The sequence below is a fragment of the Carettochelys insculpta genome, chromosome 3 (assembly GCF_033958435.1).
Source record: "Carettochelys insculpta isolate YL-2023 chromosome 3, ASM3395843v1, whole genome shotgun sequence".
NCBI classification, from domain to species: Eukaryota; Metazoa; Chordata; order Testudines; family Carettochelyidae; genus Carettochelys; species Carettochelys insculpta.
Window position 1 is genome coordinate 58,411,833 of NC_134139.1, and position 19,669 is coordinate 58,431,501.

Here is a 19,669-nt window from a genome sequence, read left to right on the forward strand (position 1 = left end):
TCAGTGTTTTGGGTCTCCGGTAGATAGGCTCTACACCCAGCCTCTAAGAAGCATGGAAGGTCTTGAAGAAAAAACCCCACACTTAAAGAAGAATTTCTCCAAGAGAAATTTGAGATTAAGGATGAGTATACGTGAAACTCTTCTGGAAAACTTGGGAGAAGTATAGCAAAAGTGCCTACTGGAAAATCTGGGGCCTTCCATTTCTTGCATAATATCAGTTTGTACCCCATCAGCTTGTTAAGTCTGATTCTGAAGCCTGTAGGTTCTCCACTTAGCAAGAGAGTATTAGCAGAGAATGAGATGTGAATCCCCTCTAGGAAAAAAAACTAAACAATTAAGAGCCAGTAACGCAAAAGGCCTATTGAAGTTAAATCTATACAATCTGATATCCCTCCCACTGAAGTTTGGAAGAAAACAAAGGCTGAAATACACATCTTGAGAAGATGGGCTCAGTACCACTGGATCCTCAAATAATCCTCTAGCTGTTAACTGAGATTAATTAAAAAAATCAGTTCTATTTTGCCACAAGTATTCATTTTTAGGCTAGCGTGGGATAGAGAAATAAAGGAGATGATATAGAGACTGAAATATGAGAGTTGCACAGCCAGTCTCAAACCCGGTTACTTAATACATAATAAAAAGCAAAAAGTTGTCTTGGTAAAGGCAGGAATTAATACCTACCTGTCTTTGATGATACTGAAGTAAAAGTTGGATAAATCTCTAGTGTGGAATGCTTGCAGCAAACGAGTAACTTTGCTATAATCGTATTCCTTGTATGCGTCTGTAACCTGGGGAACAGCGCAAGGAGAGAGTGACAGCAGCACATCCACATAAAATCACAAAGGATAGAAACATGAGGCAGGATCAGCCTGGGAACGTCTTAAGAAACTAGAGGAGGAGGAGTGCTGACAATGAGAAAAGTCAGGCATCCCAGAGAAGCATCTTCTGGGCTCTCCTGGGGAACAGAACTCACTCATCGTTCACATGAATTAAGTCTTGAGTTTGTAACAACAGGAATTGAGAAACCCTTTGAAGATACAGAATCAAACATCCTCTCTTAGGGATGGCAAGGAGAAATAAGATCTAAAAGAAATCCCAACTTCACACTAGTATACCTGGTTAAAAAAAAGACTGAGGGAAGAGACTTCCAAAAAGCATGCTCATGATAGCAACTACCATTCCACAAGGTATTTACAGTTCTCCCTCTCTGCTTAGCAGCATTTAGGAGACAGGCTTCTGAGTTCTTTCGTGAATAAACAGAATGCATTTTTTACTTAGATGTGTTTGATATGTTAGGTCCTGAACTTACTGAAATTCAGTTTAGCTAACCAGCTCTGAGAAGCCTTGTTTACCCTCTCACTGCTTAATCATTGTTGAAGCATCATTGCTAATCACAATAAAAAGCATCTAACCAATTTGTCTCCACTTTTTCTTTCACAATCTTATTTGATTCATATTTATAAAGGGAACATTTCATAACCTGCAAATTTCTTAGGTGATTGAAAGCCAAGTGATTGTGCTATAGCTATTCTGATCAAATGTAAACATTGCAACTGGAGTGTCAAGAGGAATGTGTTAGCTACACAAATCATATACACCAAAAGTGCTCTGAATTGCATTCAAATACACTGGGGAAAAAAAGCATTAGATGTAGCTGGATACTCTCCTCTAATGGACTAATAGACAAGCTTGGATCAAATAAAACAAAATTTAACATGAGCACTTAGACTCGTATTGAAGTTTCTTAAACCTTTCAGAAAGCCATAATTTGCCTAAAAGAGCAGCAGGCCATACTAGGGATCACCTCAAGGGTCCTCTATTTCATGTGACTTTAGTGGAAGTTGCATGCACATGTCAGAAAGCACATTTAGACTCTAGTTTTTCAAAACAGCCTATATCTGAATGGCAACATGAATATTAAATGTTCTTCTACATTCCTAAAACATTATTACAAGCTATCTCCATGTATGATATAATAAAGATGCATGCCAAATTAGCCTAAAGTGACCTTTTGCTTGTCCAAAGTTGGCATTTATAATGGAAAGGATTCAACTTTAAATACAGCATGTGACAGTTATTTCCTTATCACAAATGTAAGGGAGATCTTCATTTTGCTCCATTATTGGACAAGTTCCTATTTAAATTTTCTTCTTCAAAATAACCCAAGATACGCTTATCAATATTTTCCCCAGAGACATATTCCCAATTTAAATTAATCACCAACAACCCACCTTGTCTAATAAAATACACAGTATAGAAACATTATTCACGCTCACCTTATTAGCATAATCTTGTAGTAAGTGTAGCATGTATTGGTCTATTACATACATCTCTGAACTCGGGATGGAGTCAGTATCTGGATTGAAGTCAGCCATGTTTCCCAACAGGAAGCATAGTGTATTCCGGAGCTAGCAATAAACCAGAGTTGTTAAATGAAACCTTTTCAACTGAATGAAGAGCAAACAAGACACACAAGAGATTTCCATTCTCTCAGTTAAAATTTAAATACAATAAAAAGCTCAGCCATTTTTCTAACTGATGCATCCAAATAATTACAAAATACAGTGCCTGTACCAAAGGATGATAACAGAAGAACTGTGAAAAAACAGGGTTACATACATTGTACAGTAGACAAAGGGAGGCAAGCAAAAGAACACAGTTCCATAAAATACATTGCTATTTGGCGAGCACATCACAAAAGGCAGCAACAGTAATTACATGCCTGGGAAAAAATACTCTTCATTTCCAGCTAACAGAAAAGCTTTGATGCACTCCATTGCAACAAATTTCAAAGCTAGCAGTTATTGGTTTCAATATGGATTCTACTCGTAAACATAAAAACTGAACGTGAAGAGGATGGGTTCTCTTAAAATCATCTGCATCCTATTCACTTCTCACCTTGTTTATATCATCTTTTGCAGCAGTAAGTACAGCTGGTCCAATCAGCACCTCCGTAAAAACATTTGATTCTGCCACCCACCAGCGAAGGACGTCAGCACCATAGGGAGGCTCCTTGCTGTGGTCCTGCTCATTGACCAAAAGACAAAGCTCTTTTCACTGCTGCTTATTTGCAATTTAAGACAACGCAACAATGTTTTAAAACCAGTCCAGTAAAACTCCAGGTCAGCAACAGCAGGTTTGTATTTGTGCCCAAAAGATCTGTCTGTGGACAATTCTAATTGACATGTACACTGCGCAATTTAGGTACCCTCCCTTGGTTTTTACTATCTCTGTTACAGCAGCACCGTCAGATGAGCCCACAGCAATTACTGCCTCCCCAAAAATTGGGAGCAAGGACACTTCAGAGTTGCCTGGGAACTTCAAAGTTGCCATGGCAAGAATTAGCCCAATGAGGTGCTGAATATGCATCGCAGCACCTCATTGCTATTCCCCACTTGGGCTGATTACCGTGCCCCCTTTGAAGAAGGGAGCTAGTGTAGATATAGCCTAAGATTCATATGTCCCTTCAGGCTTCAACCACCATTCCAGAGGACACAAGTCTATGCTGCTGGTGGGTTCTGCTCAATGACAATCCAAAGCAGAATGGACTGACTCATATTCATTTTTCATCATCTGAGTCAGATACCACCTGCAGACGGCTAATTTTCTTGTTTGTTAGTTCAGGTTCTGTAATTTCCGCATCAGAGGCTACGTCTACACTTACAAAAAACTTTGAAATGGCTATGCTAATGGCCAAATCAAAGAATACTAATGAGACGCTGAAATGAATATTCAGCACCTTATTAGCATGCTGACAGCTGCGGCACCTCAAAAGTGCGCGGTTCGTCTACATGGGGATCCTTTTCGAAAGGACCCTGCCAACATTGAAATCCCCTTATTACTATCAGCTGATATTTTCCTTAGGACTATCAGCTGATGGGAATAAGGGGATGTTGATGTTGGCAGGGTCCTTCTGAAAAGGAACCCCATGTAGACAAGTTGTGGGTGAGTGAACTGCAGCACTTTCGAAGTGCTGTGGCTGGCACCACGCTAATGAGGTGTTGAATATTCATTTCAGTGCTTCATTAGTATTCTTTGATTTGGCCAATAGCATGGTCATTTTGGAGTTTTTTTCATAAGTGTAGACACAGCCAGAATGTTACATTTTTAAGAATCATGCTCCATACTTCATCGCTCTTAGACTCTGGAAGGAACTTTAGATTCTTCAACATTGGGTTGAGTGCTCTGGCTAGCTTTAGAAATTTCACATTGCATATTGCCTAGAATGGCTGAAGTATGAAGGCACATACCAATGTTCAGCATATATAGTATATAAATACCTTGCAAAACTGGGTAAAAAAGTACTACAGGAATGCCTGTTTACACTTTCAGATACTATTGTAAATAAGTAGTGAGCACAATTATCTCCCATAAATGTAAACAAACTTGTTTGTCTTAGCAATGGGCTGAACAAAAAGTAGGACCAAGTGCAATGGTAGGCTCTAAAGTTATACATTGCTTTGGCTTTGAGAGCAATTATCTAACAAAAATATCTACATTTGTAATTTATGCTTTCACAATGAAGAGATTGTACTGCAGTACTTGTCTGAGGTGAACTGAAAAATCCTCTGTTTTATCTATCATTTTATTGTGCAAATATTTGTAATAATATAACATAAGCATTGCACACTTTGTATTCTGTATCGTAAAAATCAATATCTGAAACTATAGAAAATAGCCACAAGTATTTAATGAATTTCAACTGGTAGGCTACTGATTAATGATGTGATTAAAACTCTGGTTAATCACAATTTTCGAATTAATTACATGAGTTAACTGTAATTGACAGAACCTAATAAATATTATGGTCTTTAAATAATTGTTTGCTTCATAGTATTTCACATTACCTTTAAAGTTGGAAGGTCATTACCCCCCTTTTCTGACACAAAAAGAGAAAATATGTTCTTTTTATCAAATCACGTAAGTAAACCCTACAAGAAGAATTAGTCCTGGGGGCCAATCTGGGGCTGAGGTGAGCTAATCCTGGGGATGAGGGAGGGGGCGGGTTTGGGGATGAGAGGGATTAATCCTGGGGTTGGGGGCAGTGAGTTTGTGGGATGGGGGCTGAGGGCTGAAGCGGGTAAAGCCTGGAGATGGGGGGTGGGTTGGGGGGCCAAGGGCGGTGGAGCCTGGGAATGGAGTTCTGCCCAATTCTTCCGAGTTTAAAAGGATTCTGTGGCCAAATAAAATTGGGAAACTCTGGTGTAATGACTTACTTGGCCTCCATTTATTACTACGTCAGGATCAACCACATTGCCAATAGATTTAGACATCTTCTCTCCTTTTTCACCAAGAGTAAATCCATGAACCACTAGAGTCCTAAGGAAAAAGAAACAAAAACCAAAAACATGTCAATATTACAGAAAAATAAATTAAGCCTTAAGATTTGTATCTGTTAGGCTGTGCCTACACCAGCACAAATGTTCGAAATGTCCACACAAATGGCCATTTCGAAGATTACTAATGAGGCGCTGAAATGCATATTCAGTGCCTCATTAGCATGCTGCCAGCTGCGGCTCTTTGAAATTGCCGCGTTTTGCTGCTGCGCGGCTCGTCCAGACGGGGGTCCTTTTTGAAATGACCCCTGGAACTTCGAAATCCCCTTATTCCATAAGGGGACTTTGAAGTTGGCGGGATCCTTTCAAAAAGGACTCCCGTTTGGACGAGCTGCACAGCAGCGAAAAGCAGCAATTTCAAAGAGCCGCAGCCGGCAGCATGCTAATGAGGCACTGAATATGCATTTCAGCGCCTCATTAGTAATCTCTGAAATGGCCATTTGCATGGCCATTTCAAAGATTTGTGCTAGTGTAGACACAGCCTCAGTGTTTATTAAAATCCAAGTATTATGTTTCCTTTCTTTCTTAAACAGTAACGAATTCAATACACTGCATATTCCCCAATGCAATCGATTCAATAACCCAAATTACTGCATCTGTTCACTGGTTTCTGTGCAACCAGAGGAGCTAAAAACTTTCTTTAAAATAAAATCTTAAATTATTTGCTTGTTTTTACTAGGACTGAATTAATTACAGTTAACTCCAGTGATTAACTCAAAAAATAATTAAAATTAATCACAATTAACTGCAGCTTTAATTATAACTCTGTTAAACAATAAGGCTGTGTCTACAGATGCCCCTTCCTTTCAGAGGGGGCATGTGTAGACACACTAACAGAATACCAATTTAAATTTATTATACATATTTTGGGTACTTTTCTCCATAGTCATATAAAACTGAAATCAATATAACACAGAATATGAAGTGTACAGTGCTCCCTTTGATTATGAATATTTGGACTGTAAAAAAACAACCTTAATCTGCAATCTCTGTCAAGAAAATGCCACTTACAAATGTAGAATTACTTTTATCATAACTGCACTCAAAAATAAAACAATGTAAAACTCTAGAGCCTACAAGTCCACTGAGTCTCTCCTCTTGTTCAATAAATTATTCAAACAAGCTTGCTTACAATTATGAGGGTAATTGAGAAATACCATTTATTTTCTTTTTGCAGTCCGTATATTTGTAATCAAACATATACAGATGAACACTGTACAGTTTATGTTCTGTGTTGTAACTGAAATCAATATATCGTTACAAATAATCTTGGATGTTTAAAATGGTGCTCTATTATTGTTTAACAGTGTGGTTTAAAATGCGATTAGTTTTTTTTTAATCACTGGACAGCCCTACATTTTACCCTTAGGTGACAGCTTTGCCACTCATGTTAGGTTCAAGGTTCAAAAACACGAGGACACACTACTTAGTCACCACTCCCTGTTGTTCAATTTACAATCAGAGTGAGTTGCCATAATATATGTCCCATATTAAGGTAAGACTCTGATCTGGGCAGTGCGATAGGGAGGCAAGAATAGGCGATACCAATGGTAACTGGCAAAACCTGAACATACAATGAAGTGTAACCTGAGTGAATGAGATAAACAAACACAATAAACTGTGGAAATAATGACAGAAAGCATTTATTCAGAATGAGAAAAACAAGTTCAGCAGAAGATAAATGTACTGTGATAATAAACCTTTGAGGAAACCTTAAACAAAATGTATGGATACCGCCTTAAGATTTTGTGATGATTTTTGTGGGGAAAAGTTTCTTCATATTCTCTGTTCAGATAACTATACTCCCATTATATAAATGCTCACTCAATGACCATGTTGTGGACCAAACACTTACTTATAAGGTGCTTTTTTTCTTGTTGCCACACTTGTTAAGAGAGAGGACTGAAACCAGCCTCCCAACTGGTCTTTTCCTTCTAAATATAAATCTGCCCTTTGATCTGCACCTGAAAAGAAAAAAATATGTTGTCAACTGATTTAAAAAAAAAAAAATCCACACATCAGTTCATATTAGATTCCAAAACACTTGTAGGATCGTGGTAAAAAAAAACAAAACATATCAGTAAGTGGTTATAGAACACTAAGCTTCTGTTCTTTTAACAAAAAAGTAGTTTACTCACTATTGTAAAAAACATACATTGCTTTCAACAATTCCTTGTGTAAGTTATCAGGCTAACGTTTCAAACTACTTAAGCCGGTAACATTAAATGCTGAGACTTGTTACTCTATGAGAATTTATATGCAACCAAAATGGTTACTTTCCCAAATGGGCCTCTGACAAAGTATTACAGAATTATGAAAATATGGGGTATAACAATGCAGCCTGTTTTTTACTAACATTTCATATCAGGAACTCAGGGATCTTTCCATGCATTAATTAATGAGAAACCGGCAGGTTTCAAATAAACAATGAAATTAACAGCTTGGTATGCAACTGTGGTACAAACAGTACAAGTCCTGGGAACCCAAAAGTCTCTGAAGTCACACGGGTAGTCAAAAGGGATGGAGGTGGGTGTGAATTGGCGGTTAGTACACAGTCTTGCCTAAGGAAAATTTTTCCTCATTTTAGCAAAAAATCTTCCTCTAATCAGAAGAAAAAAAAAAACACAGTCCTATATCACTTTAAAGACTAACAAAATGATTTATTAGGCAAACAGCTTTCATGGGACAGACCCAGTTCTTCAGATCTGGAAAACTGAGAAGTGGGTCTGTCCCATGAAAGCTCATTACCTAATAGATCATTTTGTTAGTCTTTAAAGTGCTAAAACACTGATTTTTTATTTTGTGAAGATACAAACTAACAGGGCTACCTCTATGAGACGATTCCTGTAATCAAGTTCATTCAATAGCTCCTTTCATCTTCCCCCGGAACCACCTGAGACAATACCTCTCTTTCTACCTTGTGTTTACAACCTTTATCTATTTATTTAGCTTACTAGAAGTTTCGATATTCAGATCCATCCTGTAATAAAAAAGTTCAACATTACAAAGGTCAAAGATGTTCAGTCACTGCTAACTAAGATGCGTGGGTGGAATTTGGTTTTTTCTTTTTTTTCCTATAACATTAATTTATTTCTTCAAGAAAATCCAAAAAGACCTCGTTAGAAAGCACAATAAACATATTAATTTTTGCAGCAAGAGACTGCAAAATACATGTAAAGACAAAATAAGCCCAATAATTGTAATGAATAAGTAGGCCATAAAAAAAAAAAGATGCAGTTTTATAAAGCAAGAACAGCAATAACTTTGGTATCTACTACCGATTTACCATACATAGACTATTTTTCTCTGGCATGTCAATTGCTAGAAAATTTTAATTCTTACAGAGTAGGGCAAATAAAGAAAAGACATTATCTTTTAATAAAGGTATTCAAATTTAGATGGCTGAAGAAGCTAAACAATCTACAAATATTCAATTTGTATCTGTGGAAGTGGGTTTTATCCACCAAAGCTGATGACCTAATAAAATTGTGTCTCAATGTGCCACAGTACTACTTATAATTTGTGGAGCTACAGATTAACATGGCTACCCTTCTGAGTCAAATTACATCTTTTAGAGCTGGTCTTTGTTGACTGACAGAAAGTAGATATAATGGTAAGTTTGCAAAGACAGCACGATCTGGTGAGTAGCCTTTACATTTTTTAATCAATTCTTGATTATGTGTCCCTAGAAATAGTATTACTCAGTCTGTATTTAAAGCTAATTAATTAATTTACAATCCATTGTGTAAATCTACCAGGTAGTTCTCATCCCAATTGTAATGAAAAACAGTAAGATAGTACTGACTTTCTGTCAACTTTATTTTAGAACAGAGTATAAATTCCTTAACTATGTGCAAAACTGTGTGAAAGTTCTGAAGTTTTCAGTTGTTTTTTTTAAAATTAATCAGCTATAGGTTACAGGTGATTAAGGAGTACATTGTACTTTATGATCCCTTTTGGTAGGGATTTCAAGATTCTATATCTTTGATCTTACAGACTTTAGCCTGTAGATTAAAACATATTGTACTTTATAATGCCAACAACAACTACCCAAGTTTTATTTTAAATCTTTTGGTCAGCACAAAAAGTTAAAAAGTACACTTAGGCACACTGTAAACTAATCACATTCATTCAGTTAAACGTTAACAAGGGAGATAGAGAAATAATTATGGCTCTGAAAGTTAAATTCTTCCCTTACACTGGGAGTGAGACAGTTTTCCATTGACTTCACCAGGCTTTGGATATGGGCCCTAGTCCATGATACCACAAAAACCTACACATGCTAAAATAACACAACTGAATTCAACAGTTTTAAATAAATTATTCACTTCATCTGAAACAGAGGTGCAAAGAGTCATTTTGTTGTCAGAGAAAAAAATTTGAATGAAATATAAGCAAGTAAGTTAGCCAATGTATGCTATCTTTGCAAATGTATCACTAGCCATCATTTTTCTGCTCAGTGGGGTTAAACATAAGTTTGCATGTCTTTGTGGAAATAGGACCTTAGGATGTAAATGATATATGATGTTCTTATATCAAAAGTCTATTCTACAGTAAAATATCAGTGATACCAAGTCCTTTTTTCAACACTATGATCACAGAGGTTTATATATGACTGGAAAATAGTCCTACATTAGAATTATAAAAATGAAATGTTAATTTCAGGATCAATGAAAGTGCTTCATTAGGAGTACCAAAAGAGACCCAAGTATGATCAGACAGCTAACAAATAAGACCTTGAAATAGAACATCGCAGCAGAAAAAGAAATGTAGTTCACGTATGCATGTGTTGAAGCATCACATCCCAAACCAAGAGGACAACAGTTTGGATTTAACACTGGTGGAATTGGATCCAAAATGCCACATAACTTTGGGCATATTTTTATACGATGTAGATTTTTTTCCTTCTCTTCTGTCTTGAATTTATAGGAGTTGAATGGTAAGAAAAGATTAAGTCAAATTAGATGTTCATGTCTTAACTATGTGACCCCCTAGAATGCGTGTAGGAGAAACACATAACACAACACATTCAGCATCTAAAATATGAAACTCGAAGACTAGAGCTTAATTAGTCCAGGAAACTCAAATGGAATATAGCTAGGTAATAAGATGGATGAACTTGGGGAAAAAATTATGCTATGAGATAGCGGGGTTGGGGAAAGCAAAACAAAAAAATCCAGTGAAGTCTACTCAAGCCAAATAAAGCTAGATTGGGCAAAACACTTGATAAATTGATTAAATATGCGGAGAGTCCGTAAACAAACCTTGTAGACAGAGAAAAATGTTCTGCTTTAAGCCATTTATCAACAAATAACAAATATATTAAATACAACTATTTAATTCCAAGCTGTACATTATTTGTAATAAAATATTAATTATCCTGTAAAGAGTTTGGTATCTAATTTTATGAGAAAACTGCCTCTCTCTCCAGAAATAAGAGTTACAGTGGTAGTCAGCTGAGATGTCTGAGCCAACAACCTCCTTAAATAGAAGTGGAGGAATTGTAAGGTGCTTTCCATCAAGAGATCCTTGGATTTCATAATCTGATGCTCTTAGCTTGCCTGATACAGCTGTTCATCTTTTTTTCCCTGTCACTCATATGGAAGAGGCTCAGATCAATATGGTGATCCGTTTAATACAAATTTCCATTGTGGAGGATTTTATTTTTTCAACTGAATGCTTAAGTTACCGTAAAGCAGAAAACCAGGACAGCCACTTGATGCTGAAAAATAAATTCTTTGATTGCTGTAAATAAAATATGACCTTCCCATTCAGCAATTTCCAGACCGATAGGCATAGACACTCTTTTGTTGGTTGGAAAAGAGTGGTGGCTTTGGCTACTCTTGGGTTGGAAGATAAAACAAATTTGTATTTGCTCCAAGTGGCAGAAGTAATAAACTCTCCATGGGTCGGATGCAAATGACCATGATTGGAAATGTGGGAGACCCACCTCTGAAAACATAGCATCCCCTAAGAATAGTCATACTGGGTTAGAGCAAAGGTCCATCTATCTCAGTATCCCGTCTTCCAGGATTGGCCAATGCCAGTTGCCCCAGAAGGAATGAACAGAACAGATAACCATCAAATGGGCCATCTTCCATTTCTATCTTCTAACAAACAGAGGTTTGACAACACAAATCCTGGCCATCCTGGCTAACAACTACTGATGGACTTATCCCCCGTGAATTTATCTAGATCTTTTTTTGAGCCATGTTCAAGACTTGGCCTTCATAACAGCCTCCGGCAAGGAGTTCCACAGGTTGACTGTGCACTGTGTGAAGAAGTAATTTCTTTTGTTTGTTCTGAATCTGCTACCTATTAATTTCTAGTCTTGCATTATGGGAAGTAGTAAATAACTCTTTATTCATTTTTTCCACACCAGTCATGATTTTACAGACCACCACCATATCTCCCCTTAGTCCTCTCTTTTCCAAGCTGAGAAGTCCCTATCTTATTAATCACTCCTATGGCAACTGTTTTGCTGCCCTTTTCTACACTTTTTCCAATGCCAACGTATCTTTTTTAAGATGAGGTGACCACATCTATACACAGTATTCAAGATGTTGATGTACTATGGATTTACAGAGAAGCAATAAGATATATTCTGTCTTATTCTCTAGCCCAGGTGTGGCCAACACGTGGCCCATGGACCAGAATTGGGCCTGTAAAGCCAGCGTGCAGCTCCAAGCTGCATGTGTCTCTTTAAGGAGCCATTTGCAGCACCCACTGCTGCTGCCACTCTCTCATCCTCTGGCTCCCTGCCCTGCCACACTGAAAAAGCAGAACGCAATTTAATTAGTTTAACAGCCACAGGGAGGGATCCAGCCATTAAACCAATTAAATTGAGCCCCGTTATTTCAGCACGGCAGAGCTGGGACCTGTGCCTGCTATGCTGTATGTGGGGGAAGGGAGTAGGAGAGCTGGGGGGTGCCAAGCAGCTGCAGACGGAACAGTGGGGAGCAGCAGCATGCAGAGCTCTTGCATAAGGTAAGTTAATTCTGGGTTTAGGGCTGCGAGGGGTTAACCCTCGGGGTGGGGCGAGGCAGTGGTTTGGGGCTGTGAGGGGCTAGGACGGGGGCGGGATTGGGGCTATTTTGTGTCCGGTCCCTGGAACATATAAAATATTTCCATGTGGCCCCCAACGAAGAAAGGTCGGATACACACACCCCACCCTGCTCTAGCCCTTTCTTAATTATTCCTATCATTCTCTTTGCTTTTTATGACTCGTGCTGTATGTTGAGTGGATATTTTCAGAGAATATTCAAAATGACTCCAAAATCTGTCAAGTGGTAACAGCTAATTTAGTCCCCATCATTTCAGATGTGTAGTTGGGAGTATGTTTTCCAATATGCATTACTTATGCATTTATCAACATTAAAACTCATCTGCCATTTTGTTGCCCAGTCACTTAATTCTGAGAGAGCTTTTGAAATTATTCAGTCTGCTTTAGACTTAACTATATTGGGCAGTTTTGTATCATCTGCAAATTTTGCCACCTCACTGCTTACCCATTACTCCTGATCACTTACGAATACTTTGAATAGCATTTATGCAGCTTGCTAAGGACTACAGTCACTGAACAATTAGTTCAAGAAAATAAAACAAAGCATCCTGTAACAACTGTTTCTTTAGGTGTTTAGGAACTTAAACAGCTCTGGTACATTCACTTTTTACAAATTCAACTAATTTTACAAATATGAACTTTGATGTATGCAAGTGTCCTTTGGAAAATATACTGTTTGTTGATGACACCATTGCCTTATGCGTTGCTAGGAAATAAAAACTCTAAGGCCAACATGTTTTACAATTCAGCAAGATTGCTATCACACAACTATATACTCCTGGTTTAAAGGTCAACAGACTATGTGCTGCAGTAGCTTCTTACCCAGAAATGGCACCTGACTTTCGAGTCACCTGTAGATATATCAAGTACTTCTAAAATTTTTAAAAATTCTCTCTCCTTTGTTCTCTTCAGGTTGCTTCCTTTGTTTTCTTTAGGTTGCTAACATAATTACAACTTTATGGTACCACAGAAACTAAACATCTTTGCTTTTGTAATGTGAAAAAGTAAAGAAAACAGAGATAGGTCTACTCAACAGTAAGGGTTTGCATCAGAAAATGCAATACAAAGGCACAGCAAATTACACTTGCTATAGAAAATGATCAGAAATAAGACTAGAATTACCACTGACGTACAGCACTGTACAGCAATGCAGAAACTGTCACTTCTGAATAAATTCTGAAAGACAAAGTCAGCACGCAACACCACAACTTTTAAAAATATGTCAATTCAAAATAAATTGAGGTCTGTCCTCCAGTTATGAACATGAACTACTTTTTTTATTTTAAAAAATGATATGGTACTTCACATGCCAGAATGACCAATGGTAACCATGAACTTTCACAATACTGAAAATGAGTTTGCAAATATCATATCCTCTTCTTAAAAAGCTTTGCAATCAATGACATGATCCCAAATTTTACACTGTCATATACCCACTTGATTCCATTGACTTCAGTGGTGCTGTGCACAAAAGTAGTACTTCTGGCCAACCAAATACCTAAGAAGAATATTCAATATGTATCAGCTGATACCTTCCAAAACATAAGCCCAGGAAGTTCCACTGTCAAACCAGATATCCAGGACATCTTGTCCCTGTACGTAATCCAGTACATCGCGACTGCCAACCTAATGAAATAACAGTTAAACAGTATTCATAAGAGTAAATATAAACAGAATGTTTTATACCTTTAGCTGGAAGAAGGTGAGTGTTTCCGAAGTAAAAACAACAACTACAGCAGATTTTGGTTTTGGTCCATGAATTTTGCAGATGTCAGGAAACATGCACATTTTGCAAGAGATTAAATACAAAATTACGTGCAATGATCACTTTTCAGAAGACTGATCGCCCTCTTTCCTCCCTTCCCTTCTTCCTTCCCCCCAAAAAGTCAGAAGCCACTGTGAACTACGTACTGGACACATACTTTGTATGTGCGCGCTGGCTGATGATTTGGGCCCTGAAAACAACACAAACAGGAGCAAATACTACAGAAAAATTAGCCTTAGCCATCAGGAACCATCAATGACATTGTAAGCCCCTGTATTAATTGTGCCCTCAGTCACCTGCTGAGTGAGAGGCCAGTGGAACTGCATTCCAAATTTCTGTCACCAGTCTGACGTACAACACAGATATTGCGCAGTACAATACGCAATCTGGATGTGCTGTCATTTGACACCTTATAACAAATGAAAAGTCTTAGGGATCACAGAAATGGCTGAAGGTTTAATACTGCTACCCAAGTGCCTTCCATGTGAAATCAACAGCATTAGCTATACTGCACTTCCTGTATTAACAGAAAGGTTGGCCCTCTCCACATTCCCCTTCACCCCTCAATTTTCACCCTCTACATTTACATTCAGTTACCTTTGCTGCAACCTTTTTTGGCAGAAGCTGTTCAATAGGAAGAGTCCACCAAGCGTCACTTCCATGCAGCTCCACTATTTTAATGACATGATCAATGATTTCACTGTATAAGAAGGGAAGAGATTAATATGACTCAATTAAGGTGTTGTTCCTTAAAATAACTGACACTCAAAATAATGATGTATATTGAGACACAATCCAATCCAAACCAACCAATGGACCCAGTTTTCAAGCTGGACTATGAACCACCAGTCATCTGCACAGCCTTTTCTGGTAGTCCACAAAATGCAATACAGGTTCACATGCCCTTATCTGGCAACATCCCTCGTCAAGCAGGGCAACGAATGTTGCTGGACCAGAGAGAAGCCCCCATGGCTGGAACCTGGCTGGGGCGTGGAGCTCTGCCAGCAGCACCGTGGCTGGGAGCCAGCTTGGGTGCAGAGCCCTCCAGCAGCCCTGAAGACATGGGGACCCCAGCTGCAGGAACCCTGGCAGCCCCGTGGCTGTGAGCTGGCTGCCACAGGAATCCTGGTGGGAGTTTGGGGGGCGGCTGGAGTTGGGGGGGGGAAGACAGCCAGCAGCTGCAGCCATGGGTACCCTGGTTGGGGATGGCTTCTCCCACAATCCTGAGGCTGGGAACCCAATAGGTGCAGAGTCCCACTGGCAGCCGCAGCCATGGGAATTCTGGCCGGGGGCCTGGGGAACTCCAGCAGCCCCATAGCTGCTAGTTGGCTGAGGCACAGAGCCCTGCCAGCAGCCCCAGCCACAGGAACCCCAGTGGGGGGGCCCCAGCAGTCCCACCGCTGGAAGCTAGCTGGGGCAGGGAGCCCTGCCGACAGCCCCAACCGCAGTGACTCCTGCCAGACAGGTGTGCTCCCCTACTCCAGGCAGCTGGCCTAACCTCACCTCATCCAACATATCCCCTCGTCCAGGACCATGCAGGTCCCCAGGGTGCTGGACGAGGGAGGTAGAACCTGTATGAGAAACAGGCAGTGAAGGATTGTTGGGTTGGAAAGGAAAGGGAGGGTCTCTTTCTCAAGAGGTTGCCGGAAGAAAGTACTAAATGAATGTGCATATTTTACCTTTATAGACGCTAAGAATTATGAACTGCTGACTCACTGATATTGTAATTAAAAGTGCCTCAAATCAGGACTATTTTGAGCTCTTCCCTCCCCCCACTCCTTCCCATCATGCTGTCATATTAGTCTTGATTTTCCCTAAGGAATCAGCTGCTTATCATTGTGCATAATAATTAGTTTACAAAAAGGAATGTTCTAAGAAGGAAAAAATCCTTTGAAGCACATTACTTTAAATGATCTAACATCTTCTGAAATGAAAAAGACCCCATCCTTCCCCACACGATCCTGTTTCATGTCCAATTTCTAAAATAACACTAATGTGTACCATTTATTCCAACAAAGATATTTCAGCCTATGGAATGATTTCACACATGAAAGCAGCAATGCCATGCTCCTTCTGGCATTTTAATAAAGATCTTCTATTTTATGCCTGCCAAGTCAAGTTTAAGATTTTCAGTGAAATTCTAGTTCTACTGATGTTCATGGGCGTTTTGTCATTAATGTTACTGGACCCAGGTTTTCACCCTTTGTATTTTTCCTGCAATAAAGTAAGGCAATCTTTAGCAGCCTGAGCACACAACTACATGGGATCTTCAAACACTCAAGTTCTACTGCCAGTTTCACCAGTGACTTTCTGATAGCACTGGGAGAGTCACTTATCCACTTTGTTTGAGTTTCTCAATTTTCTACACAGCTTTGGCCTCATCCACGCTGAAGTTTTTTTCCCCTATAATTGTTCACTGTTAGTAAACGTGGCTACTTGTGCATAGCCAAGACACTGGCAAATACCAGCAGTTCACCTTGTGTCTTGTTGTAACACTTGGCCAAAAAGAGTAAAGCAATTAGCAAGCTACATGATCCATATTCAACCTTTAAAGGCACATCAGAAAAATATATAAATGGTACTTAGAGCCTTTAGTTATAAATAGCTAACAAACCTTGTCAAACAGACTAGTGCTTCGAAATATAAACCTGTATTAGAGAACTGGAAGAAGATAGAGATTGTATTGACCCATATCTTGTCAGAGGTTAACAATGTAACCAAATCGCTCGTCTGTTATGATAGGCTCTTGATTCGGAGATCAAAAGGGGTTATCTGTGGACCACTAAACTACCTTACCCTGATGAATGCAACTAATTATCTGTGTGAATATAGGAAATAGGAAGTTTTACTTCAAAGCCACTATTCTTCACTCAAGGAACACCTGCTGTCAAGATAGCCTCGCAGAGATCTATAAAGGAACTCTAGGGCCTCAATCCTGTAAGAGGTTTGTTTAAGCTTGGTCAGAGGAAGTTTGACTCCCAAGGCTGATGTCTCCAGCTCCAGTCTGGATTACCCTGCTAATTCTCATGGAAGAATCAGAACAAACTCTCCATGTGGAGTGCCTGTTTTGGACTATAACCGGATGAACTGATTCTGAAAAGAACTTTTTTGCAAATCAACAGCTCACCATCTCAACTAGGAAACTGACCTAAGAACTTTATTCATATCTCTATGTACAATGATCTTTTAACCAACACTCACTCTCTTTTCTAATCATTCTTTAAGCTTAGTTAATTAGAACTGGCTGTAAGTCTGTACTTGGATAAAATCTGATGGTGGATAACATGCTTGAGAACTTTATATACAACGAACAAGACTTTCAGTAACCCTAATACTTTTAACTTGGCTGTCTGAGTGAGAGGCCAAGGCTGAATTGCAACCGGGGAATTTTTTTTTTTTGAACAAGGCAATTGCTCTGAATACTTGCCAGTTACTACCACGACCCAGAACACTGAACGAAACTGTACTTCTTGCACTGAATTGAAGTTCACTGACGAGTAATGTCAGCAGCTCTGCCCTACACCCAGAGTGAAATGCACCACAATCAACACAGCACAGTGCCTTCACAGACACAAGAGCATTCCAAATATCAAAGGTTTTGGTCCAGAACTGAAGCAGACAACTCATCAGTTTTGGACTGGATTCTTCTACATTAGGGGAGGTACCCATGCATCCTCCATCACGCTATTTCCTGATCTCTGAAAAAATTAAACAAGACACTGTCAAGCTCATTCTGGTGTTGGTGGCCTTATCTGAAGAGTTTGGATTTACCATCTCAGGTTGCATTTTCATCATGTGATGACGTCGATCATAAGATGGACAGCTCTAGAACTGTCTTTTTAAAAGAAAAAAAATACAGGAGAATCTATTAAATTTCCATCAGGCAGTCAACTCGCCTTGTTGTTGTAAGTGGAAAAGACTTTTTCTGCTTGTCGCGAACAACTGCATAAAACCAGCTTCAGCGTCTGTTCAGTCCACTCTGGAGCACTTCAACTTGCTTCATTTGAAACCCTTGGTACTCTCCACTGCTGCTACCCTGAGCTCCCCTATAACCCCTGAGGCCTTGTCCCTGGGAGACAGGCTGACACTGGGGGGATAGTGGGGTAGTGGCAAAAAGGGGCAGGGTTTGGAGTACAGGAATGGACAGCCTCCCCCACTCCGTACTCCCAGACCGGATTGTGCAACTGCTCTGGCCGCAGATGATCCCAAGGCCATGAGTTCGAGACCCCTGCTGTGCTTACTCCTCTCAGTCCTTACAGTCAAATCAGCTGTCTCTAATGAGCAGTGCTGGAAGATCTTCCTGTAGAACTGGGAATACAGACAGAGAAGGCTCACTTCTGTTACTTGCCCTAAGATCACTCACTGCCATCAGTACTATTTCTGTGCCTTGTCTGCACTGTGTGCTTTGTTTAGTCTAATGGACTACAACAGCAATTTGCAGGGACTTGGGGTCATTAGTAGGCAATCAAACGAGAGCCACAAAGTAGGCCAAAATTCTACTTTGTCAACAAGCAGTGTGTTTTGTAATCTCCAGCACAGACCAGTTCTACCAAAAATGACAGATACATAAAAGATCTGTTTCGCTCAATCAATAGGAAATAAATAACTATTAGAAGGCACCATTGCCATTTTGTACCAAAAAGCTATTTGTTCCTAATTTAAGGGGCTTTTTAAGTTAACAGATAGACTCCTAGTCTGCATCTTATATTTAAAGCACATAAGAACTGGGGACAGTCTTGAAGAATGACAGAGAATGCTCTATTAAATTTGCAGTAAGCTACTTCCTACCTATATTCTGAATGAACAATGTTTGCTCCAGAATACTTTGCCAGACAGAAAGCCTCAATGGAATTAGGGGCAAAAACAGCCTACCAAATTTCTACATGATAACCATAAGCAAAAAGAGGAAAATTCAGACACATGTATGGAAGGCAAACTGTGTTATCTGTAATAATGAATGTTGTTTACTTGCAGCTCCCTGTAAATCTCCAGAAGAACTTACTGTTCTCTGTATATCGTCAAAAGAAAATGCAACCTTGAGATAATATTTTATGTTAGAAAAATGTCCCAGACACAAGGTTTCTCCACTCCCGCTTAGCAGTAGTTTTCTCTACTACCTCTCCCTGTGTCTACACGAGCCCCTTCCTTTTGGAAGGGGCATGTTAATGAGCAGGTTCAAAAGATGCTAATGAGGCACTTACATGAATATGCAGCACCTCATTAGCATAATGGCAAATGCAGAGATTCAAAATTGCGGCTTTTCGAATCACACGGTGCCCGTGGAGACGGGGATCTTCTGAAAGGACCCCCCAGTTTTCGAAAGCCCCCTCTTCCTATCTGGTGTTAGGAAGAAGGCGCTTTCGAAAACTGGGGGGTCCCTTCAGAAGTCCCCGTCTCCACAGGTAGCACGTGATTCAAAAAGCTGCACTTTTGAATCGCCATGGCCACCATTATGCTAATGAGGCACTGCATATTCATAACAGCGCCTCTTGAGCATCTTTCAAA

The 19,669-nt window shown here is 39.4% G+C and overlaps 1 protein-coding gene across 1 annotated transcript in view; it reads right to left on the minus strand.

Moving 5' to 3' along the window:
• The window catches only part of IARS2 (isoleucyl-tRNA synthetase 2, mitochondrial), a 76,424-nt gene that overhangs the window by 26,198 nt on the left and 30,557 nt on the right, over positions 1–19,669 (minus strand). Inside the window, exons 13-19 of the mRNA XM_074989939.1 lie at positions 14,762–14,864; positions 13,932–14,025; positions 7,192–7,300; positions 5,217–5,319; positions 2,899–3,024; positions 2,277–2,408; positions 682–788 (exon numbers count right to left, since the gene is read on the minus strand). Of these exons, the coding sequence (XP_074846040.1) occupies positions 682–788; positions 2,277–2,408; positions 2,899–3,024; positions 5,217–5,319; positions 7,192–7,300; positions 13,932–14,025; positions 14,762–14,864 (774 nt within the window). The remainder of the gene's footprint in view (positions 1–681; positions 789–2,276; positions 2,409–2,898; positions 3,025–5,216; positions 5,320–7,191; positions 7,301–13,931; positions 14,026–14,761; positions 14,865–19,669) is intronic.